Source organism: Muntiacus reevesi, chromosome 4 (genome assembly GCF_963930625.1).
Source record: "Muntiacus reevesi chromosome 4, mMunRee1.1, whole genome shotgun sequence".
NCBI lineage: Eukaryota > Metazoa > Chordata > Mammalia > Artiodactyla > Cervidae > Muntiacus > Muntiacus reevesi.
In genome coordinates this window covers 62300194-62312245 of record NC_089252.1, presented here as the reverse complement: position 1 = coordinate 62312245, position 12052 = coordinate 62300194, and the positions used below count along the sequence as shown (strand labels likewise).

General features: G+C 53.3%; 1 protein-coding gene across 2 annotated transcripts; it reads left to right on the top strand.

Annotated features, from left to right (window-relative positions):
* The first annotated feature begins 1093 nt into the window (after positions 1 to 1093).
* On the top strand, positions 1094 to 6096 carry EOMES (eomesodermin). 2 transcript variants are annotated; one of them, XM_065935228.1, is made up of 6 exons: positions 1094 to 1962; positions 2959 to 3113; positions 3749 to 3870; positions 4291 to 4449; positions 4538 to 4599; positions 5415 to 6096. In XM_065935228.1, exons 1-6 carry the CDS (start codon positions 1094 to 1096, stop codon positions 6094 to 6096), a joined length of 2049 nt encoding a protein of 682 aa, XP_065791300.1. The 2 variants fall into 2 exon arrangements, with proteins under 2 accessions (XP_065791300.1, XP_065791299.1); XM_065935227.1 differs by having other exon boundaries at positions 5358 to 6096.
* The last annotated feature ends 5956 nt before the right edge of the window (positions 6097 to 12052 follow it).

Here is a 12052-nt window from a genome sequence, read left to right as displayed (position 1 = left end):
CACCCGGGCTTCTAATTCATAAGCTGATGGCTTCAGTCCTGAAGGACAGCAGTGCGCTCTCGCCGTCCCCGGAATCCCCAAAGCCCAAAGTTCCTCTCAGCAAACCCTTCCCATTGGGTAAAAGGGTAGGAGCGAACAAAAAGTGGTTCCTGCGTGTTGAAAGCCAGAGTACCCCTGGGGTAGGGGCGGGGGGTGGGGGTGGAAAGTGTGCCTGAAGTTACAGCCCCGGACGAGGAAAGAGACTTCTCTCCGGTCTCCCTCCAACTCGCCCCAGATCCTCACTCTCAGGGACCGGCGCCTCCCTGCAGGCCATCAGGCAGAGCATTTCTACCTCCTGCCTCCAAAAACCTGCGCCCGCCCCCTCACCCCCACTCGGAACGCTGTCTCTACTTCTGTGCCAAGAGTGGACCACGCTACGGAGACCCTAAACTCCAGCGAAATACGGACACCAGGACTGATTCTCATAGCAGGACAGAATCTCAAAAAAAAAAAAAAAAAAAAAAAAAAAAAAATCAGGCTAAAGGATAGGAAAATAAAGTCGCAGGAAACTTGATCCAAAAAGTAAATGCCTAATTGAATTAGTGTCACCTCCACCAGCCAATCAGAGGGTCCCGAGGCTGTGGGGCCGCGAAGCCACTCCCTGGCCTCACATATATAAAGCAGCCAATGACAGCCTGCAAGTTTCCAAGTGGTCAACCTGACCGACAGTCTGTCAGTAGAGAAGGGCAGAAAGGCTAGCTCTGGTGGTGGATGGGGAGAGAGATCTAAGACCTCTTCCTGTGTGTGCGGGCCAGGAGCGTACAGGTCCAGAGAGGCAGAAGGGGCCGGGAAGGAAAAGCAGACCGCTTCCCGGTCAGCTTTCGCCTCTTGCCTTCAAACTCCGTGCGCTTTCCTTTCGGAAAGGGCTCTGGGTTTGCGGCGCGCAACTGCGCGCGCCTTAGCGGCCCGCGTGTCGCCAGGTGGGTAACCCGGCACGGGAGGAAGGGGAAGTTACCTTCCCCTCGGAAGAGGGCGCTGGCTCCCCCATCCTGCCTTTATAATCAGGTCGCGGCCGGAGAGGAAGCAGCCAGCTGCAGTCTGCGCTCTGCAAAGCATGCAGTTAGGGGAGCAGCTCTTGGTGAGCTCTGTGAACCTGCCCGGCGCGCACTTCTACCCGCTGGAGGGGGCGCGAGGAGGCGGCGGCGGGAGCGCCGGCCACCTCCCGGGAGCGGCCCCCTCGCCTCAGAGGCTGGACTTAGACAAAGCGCCCAAGAAGTTCTCGGGCAGCCTCTCGTGCGAGGCGGGGAGCGGGGAACCCGCAGCCGCCGGCGCGGGCGCCCCCGCAGCCATGCTCAGTGACGCCGACGCCGGGGACGCCTTTGCCAGCGCCGCGGCCGTGGCCAAGCCGGGGCCCCCGGACGGCCGCAAGGGCTCCCCCTGCGGGGAGGAGGAGCTGCCCTCGGCCGCCGCGGCCGCTGCGGCCGCCGCCGCGGCCAGCGCGCGCTACTCCATGGACAGCCTGAGCTCGGAGCGCTACTACCTCCAGTCCCCCGGGCCTCAGGGCTCGGAGTTGGCGGCGCCCTGCTCGCTCTTCCCGTACCAGGCGGCGGCCGGGGCGCCCCCCGGGTCTGTGTACCCGGCTCCCAACGGGGCGCGCTACCCCTACGGCTCCATGCTGCCCCCCGGCGGCTTCCCCGCGGCCGTGTGCCCACCCGGGAGGGCGCAGTTCGGCACGGGAGCCGGCGCGAGCGGCGGCGCGGGCGGCGGCGGCGGTGGAGGCGGCCCGGGCGCCTATCAGTACGGCCAGGGGCCTCCGCTCTACGGGCCGTACCCAGGGGCGGCAGCCGCAGGTACCTGCGGAGGACTAGGGGGTCTGGGGGTTCCCGGCTCCGGCTTCCGCGCCCACGTCTACCTGTGCAACCGGCCTCTGTGGCTCAAATTCCACCGCCACCAAACCGAGATGATCATTACGAAACAGGGCAGGTGAGCGCAGCGCGGAGGGGCCCGGAGGCGCGGGGGCAAAGAAAGCCTGTGTGGTCCTGGGGTGGCCGGGAATGGGGGACCGCGGCCCGCCCACTCCGCTCGTGGCTGGGAGAGTGAATTTCCTTGCGCAACCAGTGGAGACGCCGCGTCTCCAGCCCGGTGTCCCTCCCGTCCGCGCGCCGGCGCTTCGTGCAGGGCGCCAAGGCTAAGGCTGCTTCCCCACTTCGCTCTCCTCATCCTCACCCAGACTGAGGAGGCGGCGGCGGAAATATAAATTGAGGCATGTCGGCAACGCTGGATTTCCTAGATCCCCCTGCCCAGCTGTACACGGGTCCCTGCAGGCCGGCCAGAAGGCGCGAGGGGTGGCTCCCCCGAGCGCTGGAGATGGGCTCCCGCAGTTTTAGGCGCCAAGGTCTCCACGGGGCGCATCCGGGGGACAAGCGCGAGGACGTGAGCGCCGGCAGCGAGGGCTGATCCGGGGAGTGGGTTCGGTCGGCCCTGGAGTCCGACGGGGCTGGGATCCCGGGCCTGAGAAAGTTCGGCTCCAAATCCCACTGCGGGCACTGGTTCATTCTGGGGAAAGTGAAGGGTGGATGCTGCGAGAGGGGCATCCGAGGGAGACTTTTAGCCTTACCAGTTGAGCTTTTTTTTTTTTTTTTTTTTTTAACGAGAGCAACTTAATATTCCCTGGTACTTGTATATGTAAAACAAGTAGATTTTTAAATAGAAACATCCTGTAAGAAAATGAATGAGCATCTGAAAAGGCTGAGAACTTGAGTGAAGGGTGCAGAAGCGCGGGCACTGGGGAAATAATTTTGGGGCAAACTATTTCGGGAAAGAGATTGTCCCGCGAATTGCCAACTCAAGAATATTGTACGTGGGGAGGGCCACTTTTTCCACCGTATTCTGTTTGTAGACTTCCCAGTGTCGCACTCGAACGTGGGTCTGTGCCCGGGCGTCGCGATTTACATCTCCTGGTTCTGTTCCCTTGCACAGACGCATGTTTCCTTTTTTGAGCTTCAACATAAACGGACTCAATCCCACCGCCCACTACAACGTGTTCGTAGAAGTGGTGCTGGCGGACCCCAACCACTGGCGCTTCCAGGGGGGCAAATGGGTGACCTGCGGAAAAGCGGACAATAACATGCAGGGTGAGGAGCGAGGAGGCCTGGGCAGGGTGGAGCGGCGGGAGCCCGCGCTCAGACCACGCACAACCAAATCTCGCATCGCTCCCTCCACATCCGGGGCCTGGAGGTGTTAGCAGGAGTTTCTTTGTGTTGAATGTTTAAGGGAGAGAACTGCTAAGTCAGACCTCTTGCCGACTAGTGTAGAGAATGTTAACCACGACCCTAGCTAGCCTGCCCCGCCACATCCCTACCTCTGAGAACGTCATTGCCCCTAAATAGGGGCAAGGCTCCTGGCATTTTAATCTTAACTTGAGAAAAGACCTCCCCAAGGTTGAGTTTATCATAAAAATCCAACCACCTTCCATCATCAGATCTTGACCTTCTAGCTTCAGATGCCGGCAAATTGACCTTCAAGAGGCATTGCCTGTTGGTTCCATTTTTGCTTTGTCCAAGGAAGGCCGGAAGCACAGGGCCCCTGGGAGGGGAATCGGTAGAGACTGCTTGGTCTCCACTGGTCTTCTTAAGCCTCTAAGGAGAGACAGGCTTTGTAAGTCTAGGTCTTAAACCTTGCCCATGAGTAGTAAATTCTCTCTTGCCTCCGTCCATTTGCAAACAGCCATATATGCTTGAGTTTTGTGTTTTGTTTCATTTTCTCTTAGGCAACAAAATGTATGTTCACCCGGAGTCTCCTAATACTGGATCCCACTGGATGAGACAGGAGATTTCCTTTGGGAAGTTAAAACTCACCAATAACAAAGGCGCAAACAACAACAACACCCAGGTAGGGTGACAGAGGAGGTGGTGTCTTCTGGCTGCGAATATCTTTTCTAATGAGTTTCTGTACTCTTTACTGTATTTATAATATTTGCAGCTACCTGTTGCCACTTTCTAGTATTTTTTTCCCTTTGACCTTTCTCATTTCTACTTTTTTTTTTTTGTCATTTTCCCATCTGATCTCAATAACAGTGAGTGAACAATTAGGAACAGAAACACTGAAATCTTTTGGCGACTTAGGAAACCAAGAGGCAAGAGTGTTTATGAAACACACATACTCTGGCCATGTTTTAAGCTTCGAAAATGGCAACAGAAAAAAGTTAGCTGTGGGCTGAGGAGCAAGTACATTCCGTTCCAAAATATAGAACTGGTCAAAATCGACTTTACTTTTGAGATTTGGCAGCTCTGTTCTCTGTGCCATTTGCAGATGATCGTCTTACAGTCTTTACACAAGTACCAGCCACGGCTGCACATTGTTGAAGTCACAGAGGATGGCGTGGAGGACCTGAACGAGCCCTCTAAGACACAGACCTTCACTTTCTCAGAAACGCAGTTCATTGCTGTGACCGCCTATCAAAACACCGATGTGAGTGCCCCAGAGGCCCCAGCATCCCCAAAGCCCCATCCAGGGTGAGAGAGAACGCACTCAGTGACTGTCTTTTTTCCCTATCTAGATAACTCAACTAAAGATTGATCACAATCCCTTTGCAAAAGGCTTCAGGGACAACTACGATTCGTAAGTGCGCCTTTATTTTTCCCTGCCTGGTCATCTTTGAGCGAGACATATTGAATCAGACACTTTCTTGAGACCATATTCTAGGAAGAGCTTCCACAGTTGGGATTTTTACCTATTTTTATTTTTGCATATATTTGGCTTTGACTAATCTTGCTTTGGAATTTTCACAGAAGGATTTTGTTCATTTCTAAAGAAATGTTAAGGGCGTAAACATGAGAAGCTTTTATTTTTTTTAACATTTGAGTGGAGATTTGAGATTTTCATAATCTGCATTTATATGCCTCCTTCCCATTTGATCCCAGTTTTTTTTTTTTATTCTCTCAGGAGCAGGGATTATTCCCTCTCATTTTTTTTACATAAGAAAACCCTGAAACCAAGAGGATGTCATTTTCAAAACATCAAACAGCAAGGCCCACAAGTGCCTTTTAAATTTGGTATTTCTACCCACTTCAGCCAGCATTCGTTCCCTACCATGGAAGGGAGAGTTGTTCCCACTTCTTCAAGTTCTAGGACTTGCAAAGATGGAATTTCTATAGTTTAAATGCTTCATGCCTGGGAGGAAACTTTCTCTTTCATGATGGGAAATTTTGTCCCAATGAGCCAGGAGTTCAGCTAACATGGACTGGTGCCTCCCCACCTCTGGCCCTTCTGTCATCAGACCAGCCTCGGGCTCTAGAGCCTTCTTCATTTCTGGGATGTAGACTGTCTGGGGGCAACATTAGGTTTTTTTTTTTTAAGTGTTTCTCTTTATATTGTAGCATGTACACCGCTTCCGAAAATGACAGGTTAACTCCATCTCCCACGGATTCTCCTAGATCCCATCAGATTGTCCCCGGAGGTCGGTACGGCGTTCAGTCCTTCTTCCCGGAGCCCTTTGTCAACACTTTACCTCAAGCCCGATATTACAATGGCGAGAGAACCGTGCCACAGACCAACGGGCTCCTTTCACCCCAACAGAGCGAAGAGGTGGCCAACCCTCCCCAGCGGTGGCTTGTCACGCCTGTCCAGCAGCCTGGGACCAACAAAATAGACATCGGCTCCTATGAGTCTGAGTATTCTTCCAGCACCTTGCTCCCGTATGGCATTAAATCCTTGCCCCTCCAGACGTCCCATGCCCTGGGGTACTACCCCGACCCCGCCTTCCCTGCCATGGCAGGGTGGGGGGGCAGAGGCTCTTATCAGAGGAAGATGGCAGCTGGACTCCCATGGACCTCCCGAACAAGCCCCCCTGGGTTCTCTGAAGATCAGCTCTCCAAGGAGAAAGTCAAAGAAGAAATTGGCTCTTCTTGGATAGAGACACCCCCATCCATCAAGTCTCTTGACTCCAACGATTCCGGGGTATACACCAGCGCTTGTAAGCGAAGGCGGCTGTCTCCTAGCACCTCTAGCAATGAAAATTCTCCCTCCATAAAGTGTGAGGACATTAACGCTGAAGAATACAGTAAAGACACCTCAAAAGGCATGGGGGGTTATTATGCTTTTTACACAACTCCCTAAAGAGTTATTTTAACCTTGTCAAAATGAGCTCACCGTTTGCCCATGGACTTGGTGGTGTTTCTGTTGTCTTCTTTGCCTAGGTTGTTGCCAAAAAGACATTTGCCTTCCACCCCGATGTGTCCTGTTTTGTGCAATTCTCTAAAAGAAGGTGCCAAAGCTTTTTGATTGCTGCAGGTAACTGAAACAAGCCTAGACTTTTTTTTTCTTTTCTTTTTAAACGAAATTAACAGAGGACTTTCAAGTGTTTTTAAATTTCAAGGTGATTCAAAGTTACGGATTTATTTATTGGAGACACTAGACATTCAGTGAACTGGGGCTGTGGAGAGGGAGGGCCTAGCGCTATCAAAGATGTTGAAAGCTTTGGTTTTTTGTTTGTTTTTTTTAATCTGTAAATCTGTAAGCAAATAGAAGCCCAGAGTGGTAAGATGGTTTTGCTTCTGGGAGAGAAGGGTGGGCCTTAAGCTTCAACAAGGAAATTTTTGCTGTTAACTTTCTGCTAGGGACAGAAGACGTTAAGCCTGGGAAGCAAGAAGAGCCTTGTGAAGGTGCTGGTTTGGCCTGACTGATCTTCCCAGGCTTTGAAACAAGCCATGTTTGCCCAAGTTCAGTCGCCTCATGTGCTAGGCCTCTGCTGTGTGCCCCTGGGGGCCAGCCGGGAGCCTCATAGGACTCAGGAGACAGCAAGGGGGTCGCCAAAAAAAAAGAATTTTAAAGTGTACAGTTGTGTGTGCTTAGATACACTGTAGAATAATGTGGAAAATATTGTATAAATAGTTCCATAGGTATATGAGATTATGTAAAATTGGTGCTTTGGTTTTGTAAAGAATTTGCAAATCAATGGACCACAGCTGCAGGAGCAGGGGGCAACATTTGGGAATGTTCTGTTTACTTCTTAGCTAGTTAAGAATGTCTTCAGCTACCGTACTAACTTGAAACGGTGTTAAGGAAAACTCCCCGCGTCATTCTCTTCCTCCACCACCCCCACCACCCAACTCCGTAACCCGAGGAAACAGAAACCTTGACGCCCCAGCTCCTATAGGCTTTCTAGAGACCTTGGATTTTTATGTACAGCTGTAGTCATTTTTAATAAATGTGGTTCGTTAAGGGAACAGGCCTAGCTCTGTCATCTGTACGATGGGTTTTCATCTTTGTTTCAAATATCTTAGCAGCCTGCTGTCTCCACTTCCTTCCAGCAGGAACACGGTACCCCTACCCCGCTTCCCCAACGGAAGCCTCTACTGTCCTCTCGAGGGGGTGGGGATGTTCTTGTTTATCTTTTTTTCTTGAAGGTAAGTGGGGTTATTTCCTCGCCGCACTGGGAAGTCTGGACAATGGGGGCTGGGGCCGGGGCGGGGCGGTGCACCCCTGCCCGCAGCAGGCTTGATGGAGCCGAGCAGGCCTGCACCCAAGTCCTCGGCTCCCGGGCCTCCATCCCGGGCCCCACGTGGGCTCCCCGGGGCCCCTCGCGGCCCTCTGAGCACCCGCGAGTTCCGGGTCCCCCGAGGTCAGGAGGGTGCGGGCCGCCTCCACCCCCGCTACGCGGCTTCCTTCTTCCCTGAGCCCCGGGCGCTGGGGACGCGGGGGCAGCGCCGGGCCGGGGCGCGAGTTCTGCAGCGGGACCACCCTGTGCGGCGCGGCTGCGGAGTCGGTCACTAGCGTTTACGCCGCTTCTTCGGGTCTCAGTCCCCGGGAGGGCAAGGGCCACTCCATCCCCCGACTGAGTCCTGGGCCCGCGGAAGAGTTAAATCCAGGAGTGTGGTGGAGGGCCCTTTGTCCCCCTGCCAGACGCCCTGCCGCGCTTATCGGCAGACGGCTGCTGGCCGGGTTTGCAATCCTTTCCAGCCCCCTCCCGACCCTCTCGGGGTAAAGGTCTGAACCGGAGGGTCATTCTGCTAACTGCGTGCCGCGGAAATGCAGCTGCTAAGAGGATTAGTGCTGGGCGGCGAGCGATCGGCCGGGCCCTCCTCCCCTTCAGCGCCCAATTAAGGCCGCCGCGAGCTCGCCCCTCGCCTCGGCCGGGGTTTCGCATTCCCAGCGCCCTTCCCGGCTCCGAGTCATCCTTCCCGCGCCGCCCGTGACCTTGGGGTCTGGGTCTCTACACCCGCCCTTCCGGCGATGCCTGTTCAAAACGCCCCGAATTCTACCGGAGCTGGAAGCGAAAGCCTTGAAATTTGGCTCCTGTGTGTTTATTGCGGGTGACAAATTCAGACGGGGGAGGACATCGAGGACCCCGCCCGCCCCGCGCCAACCCGTCTGCACTCTCCCCTCCCCCAACCCCAAGGAAGCCGACCGCATTGGGAGACACGATGGAATTTCGAAACGGTGCTCTCCTCTTCTGCCTTCTGCAAAGACTGCAAATGCTAATCACCTCCGGGATGGAGCAGACACCGGCCCCAGTCTATTTCCAGTCCTGTATATTTTTGCACCGTACAGTAAAAAGAACCTGGTACTTGTGAAAAGTCCCTCACAGTGTTTAATAGAAACGTAAGTGGCTGAGTGGCCCCAATTAACACCTTGTGATAAGGCATTCCTAAGATGGAGTGTCAGACACCAAATTGTGAAGAGATGTATCTAATTAATCCTCCTAGAATGACACCGATAAACAAGCTTCTATTTAAATAAAGATCAAGGACTCGGCGCCCCGTTTGTTTACATTCACCGCCGGGGGTCCCAGCGTTTGCGCCCGCGCAGACTGCAGGAGCTGGGGGAGCTGGGGTGGGGAGGACCCTGGCTTGGGGTGGGGGGGTCTGCTGGCTCCCTTCCGTTGTCGCCCCAAACAGAAATCTCCAAGTAGACAAACTGCAATGAGAGAGAAGTGCAAAAACGACACGGGGCAATACTCTTGTTTGTCATTTTCTTCGCGTGTCCTTTACATCGCCAAACACTTTTTGGTTGTCTGAGTTTTTAAAAGGAAGGCCAACAGCCACAAAAAGCATATTCCACTCATAGTCGCGGGAATTCTTTGCTGCTTTGGGGAGAACTCGGATCAGGACCTTCCTCTGCCCCCCACTCCGCCCCCCACGAGTTCTCTCCTCGCTGACTCCGGATTCCTTCTCCAGGCAATTGAAGCCCAGAAGTGCTGGGGCGCAGGGTAGCTATCCTGGTGGTGGAGTGGGGAGAGAAATCTGGAAAGAAATGGGGGAATAGTGGAAGGAGCGGCTAACTCTTAACCTGTAAACCAGGGCCGGGGCTTGGAGCCTACTCAGCATCTGCAAGGAATCACCTCCCCACTCTTCCACGGGGGTTTAAAGGCTCCAGATCAGCTTTTGGTCCAACCTCCTTCCTTTTCAGCCGCCTCTGATTAGATTTCAGCCTGGGGGTAAAGGCAGACTCTCGGTCTTCCATTTCCTCTTCAGGCTCTTCCTTCTTTCGGAACCAAACAGGGCGCGGGTCCGATGCCGTGTTTGTTTGTTTTTAATTCTGCAGGGGTCGTGGAAACGCTCCGAAATAAACACATTTCTGCTTGCCCCTTGATTTTAATCGAAATTGAACCTCCAGTGGGGATAAAAAGTGAAAGCACTCATTCTCCACTCGTTTGGACGCTTCCCCAGATCCGCTCTCCTGGCGATGCCCCCCACCGCGCTGCGGGTCTCCAAGAGTTTGGCTTTTCACCTCGCGAAGATTTTGGCAGCCTCGGGACGCACTTTTAAAGGCAATTTGCAAAACTCCGTTGGTGGGCCTGACCCAATCCCCTTCTGTAAATGCCCCATTCCTCGAGTCTAAGCTTTCGAAGGCGCGAACTCCACCGATCCAGCCCGGGAGACTGGAACCTACGGAATCCATCCACCTGCGCGCGGTTTCGTTGGAATCGAATCCTTCCTGCGCCCCGCGGACGCTTGGGAGCAGCGCCTGCACTTGGGGTTCACTGGGATTCCGTTCGCCCGAACCCGCAGGAGTTGCATTTCTTCCCCCGCCCGTGAGCTGAACCGTTCGTGGACAGCCTGTAACTAAGACAATTTTTTTTTGAGCATGATGGTGACTCTGACCTTCGTGGCCACTGAATTTCTGCTTATTACAGCTTAAAAGAAGTTAACTTCTGGCGATTGCTCCACCCTCTCCCCCTTTCTTCTTCGGCCCTAGAAGCCCTTTGCGCGTCGCCGAGGACGCATCAAGTCACCGGGGGGAAGGACGTGGCTGCGCCAGGCACGGCAGACCCTCGGAGGTGGTCTCCAAAGTGGCCGACTTCTGAGGGACCGCTGGCCGCCCCAGAAGTGCCGGGTCTCTTCTTATCTTGGGCATTACGGTGTGAACACCCCCACCTCCACTTAAAATGTCCCCGTCTCCCTAAAAAGTCCTTAGCGGCCTCCTAGAAGCTTTCGTGGAGGCAGCAGGGCGCGCACAGTAACTTCTATAACGCCAGGCTGGACCCAGCTTTCTGATCACAGTGGACGCCGCGCCCTCGGCGGTGGGTCCAGCCGCAGTTCCGTTGATGCTGCGGGTCCCGGGTGGCGGGCAGGCTTCGCCACCTGGCGGCCACCGCGAGTAAGGCGCCCCAGGCCTTGCAGCTTCTGCAAGGTCTTCATCCCACTTCCCCTCCTTCTTCCCAAAGCTCCTTGGTGTGGGGGCAGGAGCCGGGAACCTGAAGTTGGAAGACTTTAAATTCTAGTCCGGGGCCACCGCTCAGTAGCTGCAGTCACAGCTGACTCATCTGATGTATTACCCAGGACGAAGGAGGGCAGGATGAACGTCACTTCTTTTACAGCTCTGAGTAGTATTAGTTAGTTAGTCACTATATATGTTAAGTCACTCAGTTGTGTCCGACTCTTTGCGACCCCGTGGATTGTTTAGCCCACCAGGCTCCTCCGTCCATGGGATTCTCCAGGGAAGAATACTGGAGTGGGTTGCCATTTCCTTCTCCAGGGGATCTTCCCGGCCCAGGGATCAAACCCAGGTCTCCGGCATTGCAGGCAGACGCTTTAACTTCTGAGCCACCAGGGAAGCCCCATTAGTAGATATTATTATTTATTTAATTTTTGGTTGTGCTGTGTCTTCTTGGCTGTGCGTGGGCTTTCTCTAGTTGCCAGAGCAAGGGCTCCTTTTAGTTTTGGAACACCGGATTTAAGCCCAGGGACTTCAGTAGCTATGACCCTGGGGCTCATTAGTTGCAGCACGTGGGCTTAGTTGCTCTGCAGCGCGTGGAATCTCCCTGGACCAGGGGTAGAAGCCTGTCCCCTGCTTTGGCAAGTGGATGCTTACCCACTGTGCCGCCAGAGAAGTCCAGGAAGCATTATTAATGACTACTCTTACAGGATATATAGTGGTAAACTCAAGTGCATTCATTGACAAATGAAAGATTTTTTCTGTAGGATTTTTAATTTTTTGCATTTTTACTGAAGGATAGTTGATTTGCTGTACTGCAAAGTGATTCCATTATACACCTATATACATTATTTTAAAACTTTTTCATATCATTTATCCCAGAAGATTGGGTATAGTTCCTTCCGATATACGGCAGGACCTTGTTTGAAAGATTTAAAAATTTATGTATGACAAAACCCACTGCAATGTTGTGAAATGGTTGGCCTCCAACTAATAAAAATAAATGAAAAAAAAAAAAGAAAAATTTACTCAAAAATGATTATGGACAATTACAAACATACAAGAAAGTAGAGAGACATGAACCCCCATGTATCTGTCTTCTGGGCTCCCCTGGTAGCTCAGCTGGTAAAGAATCTGCCTGCAATGCAGGCAGATTTGATTCCTGGGTCAGGAAGATCCCTCAAAGAAGGGATAGGCTACCCACTCCAGTATTCTTGCCTGGAGAATCCCCATGGATGGAGGAGCCTGGCGGGCTACAGTCCACGGGGTCGCATAGAGTCAGACACAACCAAAGCGCCTGAGCAGGCAGGCAGGCAATCCTTGATTATTTCCATACACAACCCTAAAAGATAAGGATTCTTTATAGATACACGCACACACATATACCTATATATCCCATCCATAGAATCAGCAGAGA

Excerpts from the sequence above, each read along its gene's own strand:
- EOMES (XM_065935227.1), top strand. The coding sequence starts at position 1,094 with ATGCAGTTAGGGGAGCAGCTCTTGGTGAGCTCTGTGAACCTGCCCGGC. Across the intron at positions 1,963-2,958 it reads ATCATTACGAAACAGGGCAG|ACGCATGTTTCCTTTTTTGA; the intron begins GTGAGCGCAGCG and ends TCCCTTGCACAG. Across the intron at positions 4,600-5,357 it reads TTCAGGGACAACTACGATTC|CATGTACACCGCTTCCGAAA; the intron begins GTAAGTGCGCCT and ends TTTATATTGTAG.